At 38.7% G+C, this 18188-nt stretch overlaps 1 protein-coding gene across 6 annotated transcripts in view; it reads right to left on the bottom strand.

Annotated features, from left to right (window-relative positions):
- Positions 1–18188, bottom strand: part of NCOA7 (nuclear receptor coactivator 7) — a 92003-nt gene that overhangs the window by 35278 nt on the left and 38537 nt on the right. For all 6 annotated transcript variants that reach the window (XM_027897086.1, XM_027897092.1, XM_027897087.1 and 3 more), the window contains one exon: positions 11769–12022. In XM_027897086.1, the coding sequence (XP_027752887.1) occupies positions 11769–12022 (254 nt within the window). The remainder of the gene's footprint in view (positions 1–11768; positions 12023–18188) is intronic.

Below are 18188 nucleotides of genomic sequence, written 5' to 3'. Positions count from 1 at the left end.
CAAAACCAGGTAAGACAAGGCTATTTTGAGAGGTAAGAGGTTTCTGACAGAGCAGTGACCATAGATGGAAAAATCAAAGAAGTCTTTGGGACCACCACCATGTTTGTCAGGTCTGATAAGGATCAGCCTTTGCTGCTAAATACACATTAGGAACAAGTTAAGTTATGTATTGTCTGGACAGAAGAATAGCTCTCAGCTGTATTGATCATATCTGTCTTTCTTTACTCCTCAATAAACTAGTTGCATATCCTTTTCTTTTTTGGTATGGAAAATGACCTACATGGTGCAAACATTTCATGTCCTAGGCCTCTCAGAGATAGACTGGGTGCATGAGCAAACATCACCTTCATCCGTCTGTGGATCAAAACAAAAATCACATTCCCATTTAGGTTTGAGGTAGAACACACCAATACTGTTTTTAAACAGCTGGTTAGATTTCAAGAGGTAATTTTGCTTGTCCCTGAAGAATGTAATGTACAAAAATGGAATTATCCTAAGGGTCTCTCCAAAGGAGAGGTTTGCATTTCAAGATGCAAAAGAAAAACAGGTAAGAGAAAACAAACAATCTCATTTCTGCAAGTCACATTTTGGGGTACAGTTGATAACAATTTTTAAGCCAAAGTTCCCATGATGCAACTGGCACACTTCTGTACACAAGGTTCTTGTAGACACAACCGAGCACCTCCTTACACAAGAGTGAAATACATACTGAGCAAAAAACCTAACAGCTGTTCTTGTATTATTAAACCATATGTGGCCTTGCTCTTGGAGGAGATTTACCTGATGTCAAGATACCAATTGCAGCTTCTTTTTGGGTAGGATTTGCACAAGTGCCTGGGTCAGGTTTTCCAAGAGCAATTTAGGGTTCTGAAGTAATCGGGTCTCTCTTGAACATTTTACACTAGAGCGTACTGAAGTTTCGTTCCTAATTTATTGGAATTGACAGTTCACACTGTCATGCTGTAATATGAGAAAGTGTTTGTCAAAACACCAAACACAGGTAAAGAGTACTATCAAAACCAAAAGGGACTGCTCAGATGCCTAAAGACAAGCTGTACATCTGCAGATCACTTGTCCAAGACTGTATGATGGCAGCTGGCCAAAGAGCTTCACTGCAGAGGTAGTCTTACTTCATATCATAAATCAGGTTTTTATTTTTAAATTTGTATGAGAGATAGTGTTCTGAACTATTTGTTCAAGGTAGGTATAAAAACGAAAGGCAGAAATAAAAGTGGCATAGGAATTAAGAACCTAAACTGATAAAGTAATTTTCCTTACACAAAAGGAACAAAACATTGAAGAATGGAGGACGGGGGGTGGGGGGGGGTGACGGACGTAAACACCTCCTGGTGGGTATTTAGAGCATGTTAAATAACTAAAAGTAATGGTACAATACCTTGCACTCAAAAGCAGAGTCAATACTGCTTATGCAGCAGAAAGCATTTACAGGACAAACCAATCTCCCCCATATGCAAATACGTGAAAGAAAACGAAAGAACTGCATGTCAAGAATCATTTGGTTTCGATTTACTGGATTCAACAGGAACAAAACCCACACAACTACTGAATTGACTTAAACGAAGGGGCAGTGACCTAGAAAATCCGTTCAGTAGTTTATTTTTAAGTTTACGTTTACCATGTGGTCTGATAAATGGCAGTGTCGGTTCAGAGGGAGAGAAAAAACATTGCTCCAAGCAAGGAGAGGAAGCACAAGGCCTCCCCATTCAGCAGCAGCAAAGTGTTAATTCACATTGTGGAACATCCAGCTCCTCACAGCACTCAGCTGTACTTGGAACTACCACCTAAGAGAACGAAAGCCACCAGACATACGGATGTAGGCTACATCAAACATGGGCTACCATAGGAAAGAAATTTTAAATAGAAAACATAGCTATATGAAATACATTTATTCTTCTTTAAGATGGTGAGGGACAATCAGAAATATTCAGATGGCATAAGACCAGAAAATTCATTGGCAGGAGAGCCGTAAGAAGGACTGACAGACATGGGGCAAGGAAACTCTCATTAGTTTTAAAGTGGATCTTAAACAGTTTAGTCTCTATAAGAAATTACACAACAATTACCATCTCTAAGGCACTATACAACTGTTAATGTAACAGAGAACAAGATCCAAACCACAAGCAGCTCCTCTAGTACCACGAATAAACTGTTATTATAAGCATGATGGAACTACAAGATAATGTCCTAACAGCAGAGCTCATCATGTTCCTATGACCTTTTCATACATTTTAGAGCATGCTCTTCACCATGCACCACATTCATATGTGAGGGTTTAGCCCGTGCAACACTATTTCAAAATTCAACAGTGTATGATTTGGATCTACGCACATTATCATACAAAACAAAGTTTTGAGTTCCTCGCTTCTGGGGAGATTAATTTTTTGGATTATGTTTTAAACCAGTAAATAGTTTCCTAGTTTTAGTTTCATCTCATCCTAGTCCAATTTATGAACTTTCACTCTATCCCAACTTGCCCAATCCTCCCAGGACAGGGTAGCATTTAATCAAGCTTGGCGTTAGCACTGAGGATGAGGGAGGGAAGAGAGGGATGGGGTGGGGAAGAATGAGGAAATGGGAATGTGGCAGTGGGTAGGGACTGATTTTTCAAGATACTCCACAGCTGAAGCAGATGGGTGATAGATTCAAGTCCTAATTCTGTTCTTTCCTTTAGAAAAGGACAATTGATTTCTCTCTTCAATATCAGTTGTATGTCTGATGTCGTTATCACAATTCCTTTTCAGAAAGTTGTCTTGAATTCCTACTGATGCCTGGACACAAAGACATGTGTGATAATTTCAGCCTTCCATTTCACAGACAGGTGTCTTTCTGTACATCCTGTGTACAGACAAAGCAATGGTGAAACTGCTGAAAGATGTGAAAATTGTGAAAGGAGATTTGTTACAGAAGGTTTTGAGTCTAACATTGAAATGGAAATCCACAGAAAACTGCAAATAGGAAAGTAATTGCAAGTGTTCTCCTGTATTTTGCATACATGATCTAACTATACATACTGTGGAAGTACTTAAAAACATGTATTTATTCTGGTCCTGGATAGTCACAGTGAAATACTGACATGAATCTAATAATAGGAAGTGATCATAATTTTTCTGACAGAAGCTTGTTCCCATACACTCTGGGTAACTACTCTGTGGTGTCACCAAAACTGTGGACTATTCCTGACCTACTTTTCATTGACCACTGTCTCTCCCCACTGCTATTTCACCAACCTGCAACAGCCTGTGTGAGGTGGACTTGGGAGCACATTGTTCTTTTGAGCTATCCAGAGGCTGACTGAAGTCCTACTTCGCATCAACACCACCTGAGGTTAACTGCTGTCAGCAGCCAAATACCGTGCCCTCAGCCGAGTGCTTCATTCTCCTTCAGAGCAAAAGTTCATGAGTGATATTTCTCAGCCACATAAAAGATGGCCAGCAAGAAACGGACATCTCCTACCTAAGGGCAGATTAAATAGCTACCATCCATGAGGTCTACGGACATCAGGAAAGTAATTCCACGGCGTCCAGGTACACATGCTAGCTTCAACCTAAGAAGCGTGAATAGCAGTCAAAGCAAAGACGCACCAATAGAAACTTCAGCACAGGTTGCTACCAAGTTGCTGAGTACACTGGGTATGTATACAAGAATCCCCAAACTGCATTATTATATCCTCCAGCCTGTTTGGCAGTTCCCTACTAGCATGATTAGCATTATACAAGTTGACAGTGCTAAGTCAGCCTTCCACAGAAACACCAACTTGAGCAAGGCAATTCAGATTCAGCATCCAGAAACTTCCTTCTCATCCAGAGTTTCGGCTTTACTCATATGTAAGAAACATGCAGGCTCAAAATTTGAAGCTGTTCATACCATCTGTCATCATTTCTTCCAGTTTCTAGTTCAAAAGCATTTAATCTATGCCAAAATCCCTGTGTTTCACAGTCTGTCTCTACAATATCCTGCTCTTCTTGTTTATTTGTGTAGGAAAAAAGGCCCTCATGGGTGCAAAAAGAAAGCCAGTTGGAGCTGCTGGACAAAAGGAATTTTGTGCTTTGCCAGATTTATCAGCCAGTGAAGTCTCAGCTGTCTTATCACATAGCAACAGTGACCATACATGTAAAATAGAAGAAGCTTACACCTCAAAGAAATAGCAAGGTGAACTAAATGGGAGTAAAAAAAAATAAGAAAATAATTAACTAATTTCCCTGGTTTCCTTTAAAAATTGAGGGGAAAAAATCCTACATTTTCAGTTTGATAAAGACACTAATAAAGTATCTGGTAAGTGCGCCCTTAAATACTCTTTCCCCCCATTATTCATGTGTAAGAGCTTTTCTGGCTAAGCTGGCCACCTGCAGAATATTTATAGTCCATGCAGGTGTTTGTGCTATCAACTTATAAACTGGATCAATCCACACAGCCTAGTTGAAGTATTTTGATCTTTGAACACATTACAAAGACACGCTGTGTTACTGCGAACTGCAAGAAGAAAGCCACGCACATCTTTAGATCAGACACAGAAGACTGTTCTTATTTTCTGTCACTTGCCTGGGCTATTCAGACTCTTGGTATCTAATTGTGTGGCCAGAAACCCAATTCTTAGTAAACTCTACATCCTGTTTTCAGTTACTGAAGGAAATTCAGGTACAGGAAGGAAAGTTTCCACACTGCCTCTCTCAAGCCTCTGAGTCAATGGAGATCAGACTGTTACGAAACAAAATGGTGGGAATAAGAAAAAGCAGACTTCCATCAGAAAATACTAAAAATTCCAACATATAGTTTACAGCACACATTTTTCAGTTTTGTTTGTGGGGTTGGGATGTGGTTTTTTTGTTGTTTTGTGGTGGGTTTTGCCTTTTTTTTTTTTTTAAAGAAAAAAACACCACATAGACTTTTCAGATTAAGCAATAGTTACAAATCAACCTTTCACACATCCAACTTTAATTTCTTCAATTAATTTACCCTCATGGTAAGAAAGACTTGATGTTAAATGACTCTGTACAGCTCCTCCTAAAAGCAAACTCAACATTAATCCCCTTGAAGCAGGACTGAATTTGGACACAGGTCCACAAGTAGCTTAAACCAACCTACAATGAAGCTGTTGCTGAAAGCGGCAACTCCACCAACCTTCTTCCTCTACGTGTTCCTGCTACCAGTCCAGCACTGGTCAAGGTTGCTAGATACCAACCTAGAGAAAGCGGGTCCTGCCTCTCTGGGCTGGTGACAGCTGAAGGCTGGGACTGGCACCACTCAGCTGGGCTCAGGAGAACAGGCAGCACATCCTCTTTTAGCAGCAGCACAGACACCTTAGATCGACGCTGTTTATGGAAGTGCACTCTGGGACAGATATGGTGATAATTAGAACTAGTTCTGGGTTTCTTATACAAAGGTGGAGATAAAGAGGATTGGTAATTATTTCAAGAGATGAGGGGATGCAGAAAAAGAAGATTCAGTGAATTTGCACTCACTTTGCGTGTCAGCAGGCTGAAGAGCATTTTGAAGATGGGTGGACGAGAAGCTGCCTACTGATCTTTGTGGTCTGATAGCATTACTTGTGAATCCTGTTCACGTAAGTGTCAGTACCCAAATGCACCTATCACAAAAGTATCCCCAGAAAATTTCTGACTATCCACTACATCAGGTACTCAAAGACAATGGAGAGAGAAAAATCAGCCTGTCAACAAAGCAGGTCTGAGGGAAGGAATACTTAGGCATCACAAGGCCAAACATGGGTATTTTAGAAAACTGTTAACACTACACATGCTGTTTTTCTTCATTTCTTTTGCTGCTTAAATACACAACAGCTTGCCTGGGAAAGCTATGCCATGTAAGTCAACTAAGTTTCAATTATTTGTGTCTTTTTACTTAGTTTTGCAACAAAAAGGAGCTTATTCATCAAGATGAGAATTTTAAGAGGATTCCACACCTGCCCAGTGTTGTTTCCATCCAAATATTCAGAATTTATATGCTAAGAGCATTATTACTAGTACTTACTGCTCAAATCAAATTCTTCTGCCTGTGAACAAGGCATCCCTTCTCTGTGCAACTGTTCCTAGTAAACATCTCTTAACAACACAGCTTGAATATAACCTGGTGGCCTTACCACTGATCCACTGGGATTCATGATCATTTGTTCTTGTTACAAAACAAGTCATATGAAAACAGCTGCCTTTCAGTCATTTGTCCACTTCACTCTTTCCGCATGGTTCACATAAAACAGCTTCCTGAAGCTTCTCAACCAGCCACTGCCCATTACATCCAGTTTACACTCATGCAAATTATTCCAGCCTTCCTGTGATTCTACACAGGCAATTATAACCACATGTACTACATTTTATGCTGTTTCTAGAAGACACAAATTATTTCCCTTTTCAATCCTCTTTGTATTTACCCTCATTTTTGCTGTCTGAAGCCAAACTGAAACACAAACACTACGGCAAGCTCTCAGAACTTGGAAAAACTCAGATCTTGTTCCTCTTATAGTTGTATTAAGCTACAACACAACACTGAGTAGACGAGTTTTTAAATTACTTGGATGACTTAGAACAGAAAATACTTAGTTACACGAATAGGGCTCACCAAATCAAGTCCCCAGATATTAGGTCTCATTACTGTTAGCTAATTATCAGCAAAAATTTGTATAGACTTTCTTTTTTTTTTTTTTTTTTCTAAGTTCTTTCTATCTTTTTACAACTAGCACCTTACTTAGGTCCTCAACTGCATCCTACTGTTCTGTACCAGGTAATACAAAAGACAAAACCAGGACTCATTAGAAGAAGGAAGTTTTTTTTTCCAGCTTAATATATATTGAAAAGTCCACTTCAGATTGAGCCTATTTATCAGGCCTAACTATGTGCATTCAGTAAGAGCCCTGCCTTTTTATTAAATTTAAATTCTCTTTATATTTCCACTGCATGGCAAGTAACGTTCAACTTTGAAACAGAGTAAGTACTGCTGGTATCATGGGAGCTGCCTCTGCTGTTTCTGTGCCAGTCAGGGCAAATCTCACACATTATGAGCGATGAAAATTGCTATGCCCTCTCTGTTTTATTTACTAAAATTTGTTCTTGGCCAGCTACCCAGAACACTCAGAGGATTGGTAACTGCACATATGCTGCGCTGCTCCTGTATCACCCCCTGCTCCAGTGATGGCAGGGAGGACAAGTCAAAGAAAGGCTTCTGTTTTCTGCCTCTGGCACCTCCTGCTTAACGTACGATACACTATCTCATTAAACTGGCACATACCATTTTCCTTCTCGTGGTGTTTAGGACTCCTAGTTTTGGATAGAAATCAGAGCTACAATAAGAAGAGGTTTTGTTAATCTCACCTCCCACTCACTGCAGAAATTGAACACTGTGCAGTGAACGAGAAAGGATGGCTTCATAATTACAGAGTAGAACAATAAGCTAGTCAACTGGACTGCATTTTGTTGATAAAAGTAACTCTGATGTGGGACAACTCACCTAAACCAAACTTTTATTGATGATGTATTCTTTAACGGAGACCAATTCCTCACATATGTCGACTGCTTATCTTCTCAAGTAAAATCAGTGGAATCTAGGAATATTATGGACATCTGATAGAAAGACACATTACACCATGCTGAAATAAGTATATGGATGAAATTCAGTGTCATGTTTGACCACTGTTACCCTGCTTACTTTCAAAAGGTCACACACGGATACTGTTTCAGTGTCTTCAGTGGCAAAACACAAATATTTTCATCCAGTTTAGCAATTCCTGACAGGAATCATGGTTTCCTAATCTCACAGGAGTCAAGTTAACATCTTCCAACAAAAACAGACTTCCCTGAGAGAGTGTATCTGAACTAAGCAGCTACACTGCAGAAGTATGTCAACTAGGTTATCCCAAGAAGAAAGGGAGAGCATCCTGGGCAGCCAGAGTACCTAGGCAACCACTCCACTGTATCAGACAGATATATCCTCGGAAGTCTGAAAGCAGCTTACTGCTGCAACAACAGCAGAAAGAATAAGATAAAGTTAAAAAGCAGACTACCACACAAGCCAAGAGAGGAGGTAAAAATAAGGAGAAACAACTGTTATTTCCATGGGTCTTCAGGAACGAAAAACGAGCAGTATTAGCGTCTCTGTTGTTTTAAGGCAAGAAAACAAAGGTTGCAACTGCAAAGCAATATATTATTGGATGAGATTTGGATGTTGAATGGTACAAATTATTCCAGAAGTATAGTGACACTGAAAAAACAGTGCAAGAGTTAACAGAAAACAAAAATACGAGGCTACTTAGGAAGAGTAGAACCTGTTCATTCATTCAGCAGTGCCTTAAGAGAAATATTCAATACTGTGTACCATCAGGTTATTTGTAACGGTGCCACGACAATGCTAATGCTGTACTGAAGAGTCTTGGCTGGGACAGGGTTGCTGGAGGATCCCTTCTAGAGTGCTCCTCCTCCTGCTCAGCTCGGCGGTGCCACCCGCCGGCTGCAGGCATTAACACATCAGACCTGAACACCAGGCGAGCAGCTCCTCACTCCACTGCTGCACTTCCACCTTCCTCAAATAATCCAAGTCTTTTAAACACTCAGGGACTACCATCCCCTCCAGTTCCGCATAGCCTTCAGAAGCTGTGTTACAGTCTTTCCACCGGAGATGAGGGATTCACTGAGTCAACAAACTCCTCCTGACAAGTGTCATGCCTGCATGTTACCTATTAAAAAGCATGGCATTCAAAGTGGAAGTCAGGATGTCACTGTTAGCAACTCCAAATTCATAAAGGCCAACACATTCACAAGTTTCTAATGAAGGGATATGGTGTGCAAGGAACAAACCGAAGTCAGATGTGACGTTCCTTCCCCCATCCCCTAGCACAATAAATACAGAATGATTTATTGTCCTGTAAAATATGAAAGGGAGATTATTCAGAGCACAGTGGTCTTCATTCTGTTAGACCAACAGACACAACTCTTCTAGGCTCATATTGTCTTATGACAGGACTTCCATTAAGCCACAAAACAAAGTATGTATGCATCATGAGAATATGCAAGGCTGTTGCTACATCTAATAGATTTTTCTTCTGACAAGAAAAACTGTAGTATTTTGACAAAGTGCAGAAAAAATTTAGAAAAAAACAAAACCAGTAATTCCTGTATCAGATATTCTTAAAGTTAGAACCATAGAATTGTTTGAGTTGGAAGGGATCTTGAAGATCATCTAGCTCCAACCCCACTGCCATGTTCTAGACATTAGTCAAGGCTGGGTAGTTGGGAAGGAACAACCATCAACAACCCCAAGCCCTTGTGAAAACATAACTAGAATAATGGTCAACAGGGGGAGAGAGAGAGAGAGAAAGGACATTTTAGTCAGAGCACCTCAGAAACATCAATAAAGGGACAAGTCAGAAGGAAAACCAAACATGTTGGGGGGAATAACAAGGTATATGTATCCCTAATATTAAATAATGAAGACAGATGTATATACATGGATAATCCCTCTCAGTCACTTTCATATGAAAGCATATCAACAATTAAAAGATAAAGTCTTTACAGATTTGGCAGTACCTTCCCACTATGGTAGCTAACACATCTTCCAGCAGAGAACTGCTGAATGTACAACTTCTGGCAGAACTCAGCTCAGCGAGACAGATCGTTTTGTCCTCTGCCACACCACTTGGAGGTAAAAGGCTAACTACTTAAACAAGTCCAGATCTTTAGACTGGTATGGGTGTAGAGACAGCTTTTGGAAACTACTCGGTGTGTTAGCGCAGGTGGCAGCTTTCAGGAGAGCAACAGTAACAAACAGCTAAGCAGGTCGGCACTGTGAGCAGGAGCTGCAGTGGATGAAGGCACATATAAGACACACACTCTTCCTAACACTATGGTAACAACTAACAAGTCTACGGAAATGACTTCATTTTGAAAGTTGCACAGAGAACATGGAGCTGTTGCCCTTGTCTAACAATCAGCTGTTTTCTGTATCTATTTAAACCTTCAATCCGCAATCTGATGTTCCAGTTGGGTAAATGTCTTTCTTTAGGAGCAACCAAAACCCAGCATTTAAACAAGAAAGGGGTTTTTACCTCTGAGGTTTTTGTCGGTCAGGTCTGTGCTCAGCTCAATAGCAGCATTAAATTATTTTATTTCACAACAGAAATTCAGTATTTCTGCAGAACCCAGAAGATCTGCACACCTACATGATGGCCCGTAGCATTTCAAGTAATCTCATAATGATGCCAGTCCACAAGAAACACAGGAACGCTTATGAAACAAACATTAGTAAAACCTGAGTTTGTACTGACTGCTGGATCACAAGTGAAAGACAAGTTGGAGAGCCTTACAGTGTCCCTCACCAGCTGACCACACTCTTAAGTGACACTGACCCCCATCTTGCCATCCCAAGTGTCAACTGTTGCAGCACTTTTTAATTAAACCCCTGAAATACTAAAGAAACAAAGTTCAGCTACAAACCCCCAGATTCCTCTAGGACAAATCAACAATAAATCACTGCTTTTAGCAGAAGCACTTTATTAGGAATGCAACAGAAGCTTATATTTTGGTGTGTTTGGGTTTCTTTTATATCAGCATGCTACCAAAACAGAAAGAATTTACAGCTTCATTCATTAAAAATTCTCCATTTTTTCCTCTACAGATTTTATATCAAGAACAGTGTGGTCAGAACTTCAGACAAAGTGGTTTTTTTAGTTTCCAAGTTATTGATCTCATCACAATCAAATCCACCAAAAATGACAGGTTGATCAATAAATCACTGTAGACTCTTGTGCTTGCCAAGAAACATCACTCCAATTACTTCATGGCAAGGCCTGTAATGCCTCATAAAAGACACTCTTTGGTTGTGGGCTAGTCCACATGCACCAGTCAACACATAACATTTTTGCTGCAGATTTTCTTTTTTCTCCTGAAGAGGACTCCTCCTTAGGAGTCAGGCACTCATGCACTCACTGTGTGATCAGTAAAGAAGTCTGTTTTGAGAGTAGCTATAATTTTCTGTTCCCTTCCTTCTCTTTAAAAAGGAATTTCTTACAAGATGGAACCGGAGTTCTCCAAATCTAAGAATTCATTCTAACAAAATACCAAGAGAAAATCTGGAACAAGAAGTATTTCATAAGTCATATTTAAAATTACTTAAGAGTATCTAACAAATTAGAATCCAGAACTGCAAACAGATGTGTATATGACTCATCTCGTATATTTATGCAGAATTCATTTTTTTATTTACTTGAAAAAATAAATCTAAAAAGGAACTTAAAATTAACTGAGTTACTTATGCAGCTGGGGGGATGAGAGGGAAGCAAGCTTTCCATCACATAAGCCCTTTGACATCTTGTTTAAAAATATGTAGTTAATTTACTTACTTTCTCACATTTCAACAGACAAATATGAATATGAATTAAGACTGAAGTCTTAAATGGTACACATCAATTTATGAAACAAATAACCTCAACAAAAAAACTGAATAATACCATAAAACACTGAAAACAAATCTTTAAAATAATTAAAGTAAAATGCAATAATAAACTAAATGATGCCTATAACAACACAGTTTTAGAACTGAGAAGCAAGAAGTACACTGGTTTTGAGAACTGCAAGGTTTAAGTTAGAAGCTGATGATATTTAGAACTATATAATTCTATTTGCTTTTACAGGAAGAATATTCAAAGTCAATTATCCTTTTAAGAAAGGCCTATAGAATATGAGAAAAGTACATTAATAAGCTGTAAAAACAAACATGTTTCAAAATACTACAGCATTAAAATAACTCACCGGTACTATAGTATCTTTTAAGTTCTGTGCGTCTGATGTCTTTCAGCTGATTGTATTTTTTCTTTTTCTTTTCCTTGTCTGGAGCAGTTTCCTTTTCCCCAGGAAATTTACAGTTGTCTCCAGAGGAACTGATTTGCTCCAAAATAACTTTACTTTCATCATCTTTCTCTGAAGGTGTTTTGGAAACAGGAGATCCAGGGGAACTGGCAGAGACAGTCTCTGTGTTCTGTTTGACTTGCCTTTTCTTTTTCAAACTATGCATAAAGAAAAGAAATCCACAATGTTAAGATGTAGCCAACCTCTACAGAGAAGTTAATTCACTCGCTAACTTGATCTTTTAAAAAAATCTTTTTAAAAATTAATTTAATAACAGAATTCCTTACAACAAGAGATTGGATGTGGTCCTTAGTGCCATGATATAGTAATTGGAGTTGGATCAGGGGTTGGACTTGATGATCTTGGAGGTCTTTTCCAACCCAATCTATTCTATGATTCTTTAAAAAACACACACTTGGCATCAGTAACTTGGTAAGTTAAGATTATCCTACCTCATACTCTTCAATTATATCATAGTCTCAAGGATACTTTCTCAAGAATAACAAAAGAGGAAATAAATTTTTTACTGTTTTTTACTGAGGAGAAGGAAAAGAGACAAACAAACAAACAAAATATTGAAAAGTTATTTTGTTTTAAAGCATCATACATCTGAATGTAGAAACAAGATACTGAATCATGTTTTCAAGATGAAGCATAGGATAAAATAAAACCTCAGATCATAATGTATTCTAATGCAACAGACAACCTAATTTCACAGTCCACTGCTCCTGCTTTACAAAACCATTTGTTCTCATACAAACTTGTTATTTTTTTTTCATTTTGTCCAAGGTTATCTCCTAGCTGGCACTCATGCTATTCCACAGCTGTTCTTGCACAACCCACACCACCTGGTATTCCAAGTGTCACCCAGCAGCTCCTTCTGCAACATGACCGATGTGGCTGCAAACTGCTTGTGCCAGGACATTTTCCAGCTGCCTAGGTTTCTTATGAGAAAAACCTTAATGAGATGCCTATAAATCATCAACTTATCCCTATAGCAACAAGAGTATTTTCTTTTTAGATTACCTCTTAAAGCACAGTTCAAGTGAGAAAGATGCTTCAGGAATCCTAACACAGAATTTTCTGCTAAATCACCATCTAATAGCACTGACTTTACTTAGCAAGAGCAAACACTGACTTTATGGGTTGAGGGTCAGTGTCACTAAAATAGTTCCCAGTTCATCACTGACACATACCACAAAATGAAAAACTAATCTATCTAATTGTGCTTCTCTATAGTACATTAACTTCTTAGTTACAAGGTACCCAAGGGAGGGAGTAGTATATTTATCTTGTTGATGCTAAAAACTTTATTACGTGCAAAGGAATGCATCTGCATAGAAACTACAGCCAGCCAGTGAGTCACCACAAACGTGTAAAGGTTACATGATCTCACAGCAGTAGTTTACGCAAGTGAAAACTCAATACTTGAAGTTATTAATATAATGCAGGAAATTCAGAGATTCTTCCTTCCACCTTTTATGTTAATCATATTTTTTTAAAGCTACAACTTAAAAATAAATACACAGAGCATTTGAGAATTTTAACGAGACATTTAGCCTACCTATCTTTTATTTTAATAAAAGATTAAAACCAGTTCCAAGTTTAGAATGTCTAGTCTGAGTCCTCTGAGAAGGGTCAGTTTCTCAAATTACATGTGACTAACACTTTCTAGTTAAACATCTCAAAATACCATCTTACAAACTGTGTCTATCACACGTGTATGTATACGTATTTCTTTAATACTTCCCAAAATAGGACAGTAGGAGATTCACATTCTGCAGTCAACTCAGTGAGGATGCTGTGGTTTCCCATTCACTCAAACCCACAGATCTGTAAGACAACTATTAGCAGTTCACACTCTCCACTGCAATAGACATTTGTCCTGTGTGCAACTTTCTGCATTCTCTCCTAATTACCTATGAAAACACCATACAGGTATCTATAAAAGATAAAAGTGAATACATCTATATAGCAAACGAAGTGTTTTGTTTAGACTAATGAAAATTTGCATATGCAAAGGAAGCTTATTTTTGACTAATAAGCCACAGTCTTGATCAAAGGTTGCTGTAGCAATCATAAAACATTACAGTCAAATTGCTTGAACGATAAATCTTTGCAAAGCAGCCCTCTGTGCTGAAATGGCATATTCTTACCATGGTTGTACCTGATTCCAGATTTGTAAATGAGCCACATCCCTGACCTTTACTCTAATGATTCAATGACCTTCCTGTACATGTATATATCACAGGGTACCCAAATCATCTGCTTCAGCAGATGAGAACTAGCAAGTGTCCACTGGCACCCCTATTTCTACTCACATTGCATCAGAGGCTTCCATCTTCAGATTCAAAGTCTATTTGTTTTGATCACAAACTGTTAAGTAAGCTCTCTGTAGTATGACTGTAGTGTCTCAAAACAACAAAAAAAGCCACTAATGGAAACATAGAATCCTCTTCTGGAAGGGAAACAAAAAAGAATAAAGAGAAAAGCCCCTCTAGAGGTCAACAGTCCTTGTGACAGTGCTAACAGCTTCTGTCAGTGCTTTCCTTAAAACATACTCATTTGAACTAGAGCTTTCAAAGTTGCCCCTGGCAAATTTTAGAAAGAAGAGCTAAAACAGAACTGGTCCTTTAGTGATAGAAAAGAGGAAAGAAGAAATAAGAGTCTGAACTGACTCACTGCAACGCAACTGACTGGTTCTTCTCCTCACAGAGTTTAATCTTGCTGAATTCCCGGTACTACAGCCCACTGAGAGCTCGTTACACAACATACAGCACCCCTTTCACACAGCCGATGCTGCTGCAAGTGGACAGTGCCACAGGCACCTTTCAGATACTAGTGATGAAGAATCTTGGCAGTCCATAATTTCTATTCCATCCTCATGGCAGGCATCAGATTTTTCAGATGGTGCCAAGCTTACTCCTCCTGCCCACTGCTCTGATTCAAGGCCATGACGATCCAACTCCCAAAGTGGCAACCTTGGCAGTAGAAAAAAATACCAAATAAGGACCGAGTATCCATGTCATTCAAGACAGGAACCCAGAGTGACTGCAACCCCGCCTAGGGTTATGATCTCTGCTCAGAAGATGATGCTTTTAGAGGTCTCTAAAGCCTGGTAAAAATTACTCTGAACCCTCCAATTCACTCACTCTTGAAAAGCCTTGATTATTATATCCCAAGGAACTAAAACAAGCCTTCAACAGCATTTAAAATCATAACAGCAGCCTCAAATCTACTATACTTTTTGACATTATGTGCACCCTCTTATTAAAGCAAATATGAAGCCCTGTATACACACAAGACAATTCATTATTAACATGAACTGGTACAGTGCAGCAGAGAGTGGGTTGTGGAGAGCACAGCTGGAGGGATTATTGCATCTTGAACTCCATCCCCCTGAGGTACCTCCTTCAGCCTCCACTCACCCTTCTCTCACACTGACCTGCACATCCCACACAGGTTCCCAGTCCCTCTCCTAGTCAGATATTAAACCTGTTACCTCCTGAAGAAGTTGAAGGTTGAAGCTCTCACCTGCTCTTTTCCAAGCTCTCAGGTCTATTTCCCAACCTTCATGACAAGAAGCTACCACAGAAGATGGGCTTAGAATGTAATTTGTAATTTTTTTCTTTTTTAAACTACTTTGGAAGATTTTGAGTAGTTTTGCTCAGTTTTAAAGAGGATATCTATGAACAAATCCAACACTCAGTCTTGTTCTAACAGTTATGAGAGTAAAAGGGAGCTGATAGCCAAATAAATAAATTAATTAAACCCCTCAGTTTGATCAGTGTCATGTTTTGCAATTAAATCAGCCTTTCAAACAAAACAATATGCATCTTTTCCAGTGAATGCATTAAGTGTTACTGTAGAAAATGCTTGGTTTTCAGTATCAGTCAATAGGAAAGTTGCTGGGGAAAGAAAGAGGAGAAAGAAAAAAGGAGGGCAGGATAAACAAACATCTTATCTGCAAAAACATTCCTGTTTATGAAGAAAGTCTTACACATCTGTAATTTCATTTAGACACCAGATAACATTTTTCAAGTTAATTGGTTCTGACAAGCAAAACATTTCCTCTGAGTTTCTATAGAGGCATCCTTTTCCAGCTCCTCCAAGTGTCTTCTGAGCAACAACCAGTAAGCCATTTTCCAAGTGTGTCCAAATACAAAGTTTCCCAAACAAAAGTTTACAAAAGAAGTAAAACCTTCTGCAACACAAAGATCATTCTCATGTAATAAAGGCTAGTGACCTGAAATGGACACAATCTCAAAGTAGGTACGTAAAAATGCAAGGTTAGCAGTGCCTAATTAAATTAATTTGCAACTGACTGTTTAATACCTTGGGCACAGACTTACAGGAAAAGAGTCAGGAAAGACTCCAAAAAATGCCCTGCTTCATCTTTCATACCCAAGTCTATTTGACTGCCTATGAAAGGCAAATAACTAGTTTTTAGGATAAACCAGCCTGAATTTCCCATTACACTAACAAGACAGATGGTTGGTGTAAAAAAAAACAACTGCTCAAAGAGGGGTGATGTTATCTACCCAACTTACACTAGAAACTACAAGCAACCAGTAAAGCTATCTAACTCTGACACTGAGACAATACAGAAATAGAAATCTGACAATAACTTTTTCTTTCTAGAAATTCTATTTTGTTTTTCTTAACACTTATGCAACAGAGATGCCTATCAGAAAATTAAATAGGACCTCATCTGATACATAATATTACAGGCAAAGAGCATTACATTCGTATCATAGGATGTTCTAAAAAATCCTAGGATAATAAGGCATGCTTATTATGATGTATTAGATTAATAAAAGTCACATACCATGAACAATTCTTGCTTTCAAAATAAAAGCATGTAATAAAGTGGTCCTCGAAAAATATAAAAAAAAAAAAAAAAGAAAAGAGGGAAGGGAGAAGAAATCATTTTATCTTGAAGCTGACAAGCTCAAGTTTTCCTTTTGGGAAATTTTCCACAATGTGCATCCTCTTAAATGTGCCTTGATATCCGGTATACAATCAGCTTAACATCCTGCCTAGTGCAAACAGACCATGTTCACAAATGCTGTTTTTTTAAAAATCCAGAACTTGTTAAAAAGAACTTCTAAGAAAGATCTTAAAAACACCTCAAACATTCTTAATCTGTTTTGTTCCCATCAAGATTCCTGTTAATTTACTTTGTATAAAAATTATATACACCATAATTATTTAATTCAGAATTAAACATTTTAATCTGTGCACTGATTATAACATGTACTAGTTTCTTTCTACCCTACATGCCTTTCTCCAACCATCCAGAACAGCTAAACAAATCAAAGCCATCTCAAAAAATGCCCACACCTACGCACAGAAACCTTACAGTAAAAATCCCCACTAGGTACATACTGGTCTGATGCTAATAAGCTATTCTCTTTCATCCTGCACAGATCATCCATCTCCCTTTCACCCAGTTCGGTGCCAGCACGACTCGGCCAGTTCCAGGCGTGGCTGTGCACTCATCCCATCCAATACGAATAAGGAATCTCAGACAAAATAAATCATTACTGTCTGCCAAGCCAAAGGAAGTCAGGCTGCTTGCCAGACTGTAACACTTTACCCCAGTGCAACTGCTTTCACCTCACCACCAAAACGAACACAAAACCGTTCATCCTCAGTTAGAAATCTTCCTAGAACAGAACAGCATCCACCCCCCAAGGAAGTACGCTCCATGAAACACCAGCCATTTCAGGTTGGTCTATGACCTGTTTTGGAAATGAGCAAACCACAAGGCTGTATATTTACTATTAAAACAGACTGTTAGGGCAAATATAAGGGAGGGAACACATCTTTTCCCAGAGATTTAAACAATTAACTACAGAGGGAAAAAAAACAAAAGAAAACCTAACACTGAAGAACTTATCAAGGACAACAGTGTGGTTGCAGACACCCCAAAGTGTCCATTATCTGGTCATTCATAGTGACAAAGAGGAACTACAGAAAGCTCCAATACTAGTAGCACAGGTCAAAGCTGGAAATTTCCACTTTTATTGGAACTCCTGTTACTAATTTACAACAAATATCAGCACCAGGCTTCACGCATGGTCAGTCATCAGCAATGCTCAACAAAGTTGGCAAGCTCCAAAAAAGTGAAGTGCTGTACTGACAATCAGGCTATGTTCATTTTCTTCCTGATACTGCCATTAGCTCACAAAAATAAGTCACTACCTCTGTTTCTCATCTGTAACGTGCAGAGAAAGATCTGTAGTGAAGGTTTTTCTGGAATTTTAAAGATACTGCACTTTCTGATAAAAAAAAGGTTTTAGATTAAAGGAAAACATGTAA

The sequence above is a fragment of the Empidonax traillii genome, unplaced genomic scaffold, assembly GCF_003031625.1.
Source record: "Empidonax traillii isolate 1590-97213 ecotype Southwest subspecies unplaced genomic scaffold, ASM303162v1 scaffold528:size513120, whole genome shotgun sequence".
Taxonomy (NCBI): domain Eukaryota; kingdom Metazoa; phylum Chordata; class Aves; order Passeriformes; family Tyrannidae; genus Empidonax; species Empidonax traillii.
Note: the sequence above shows the minus strand (reverse complement) of the source record. Positions and strands in the feature narration are given on the sequence as shown.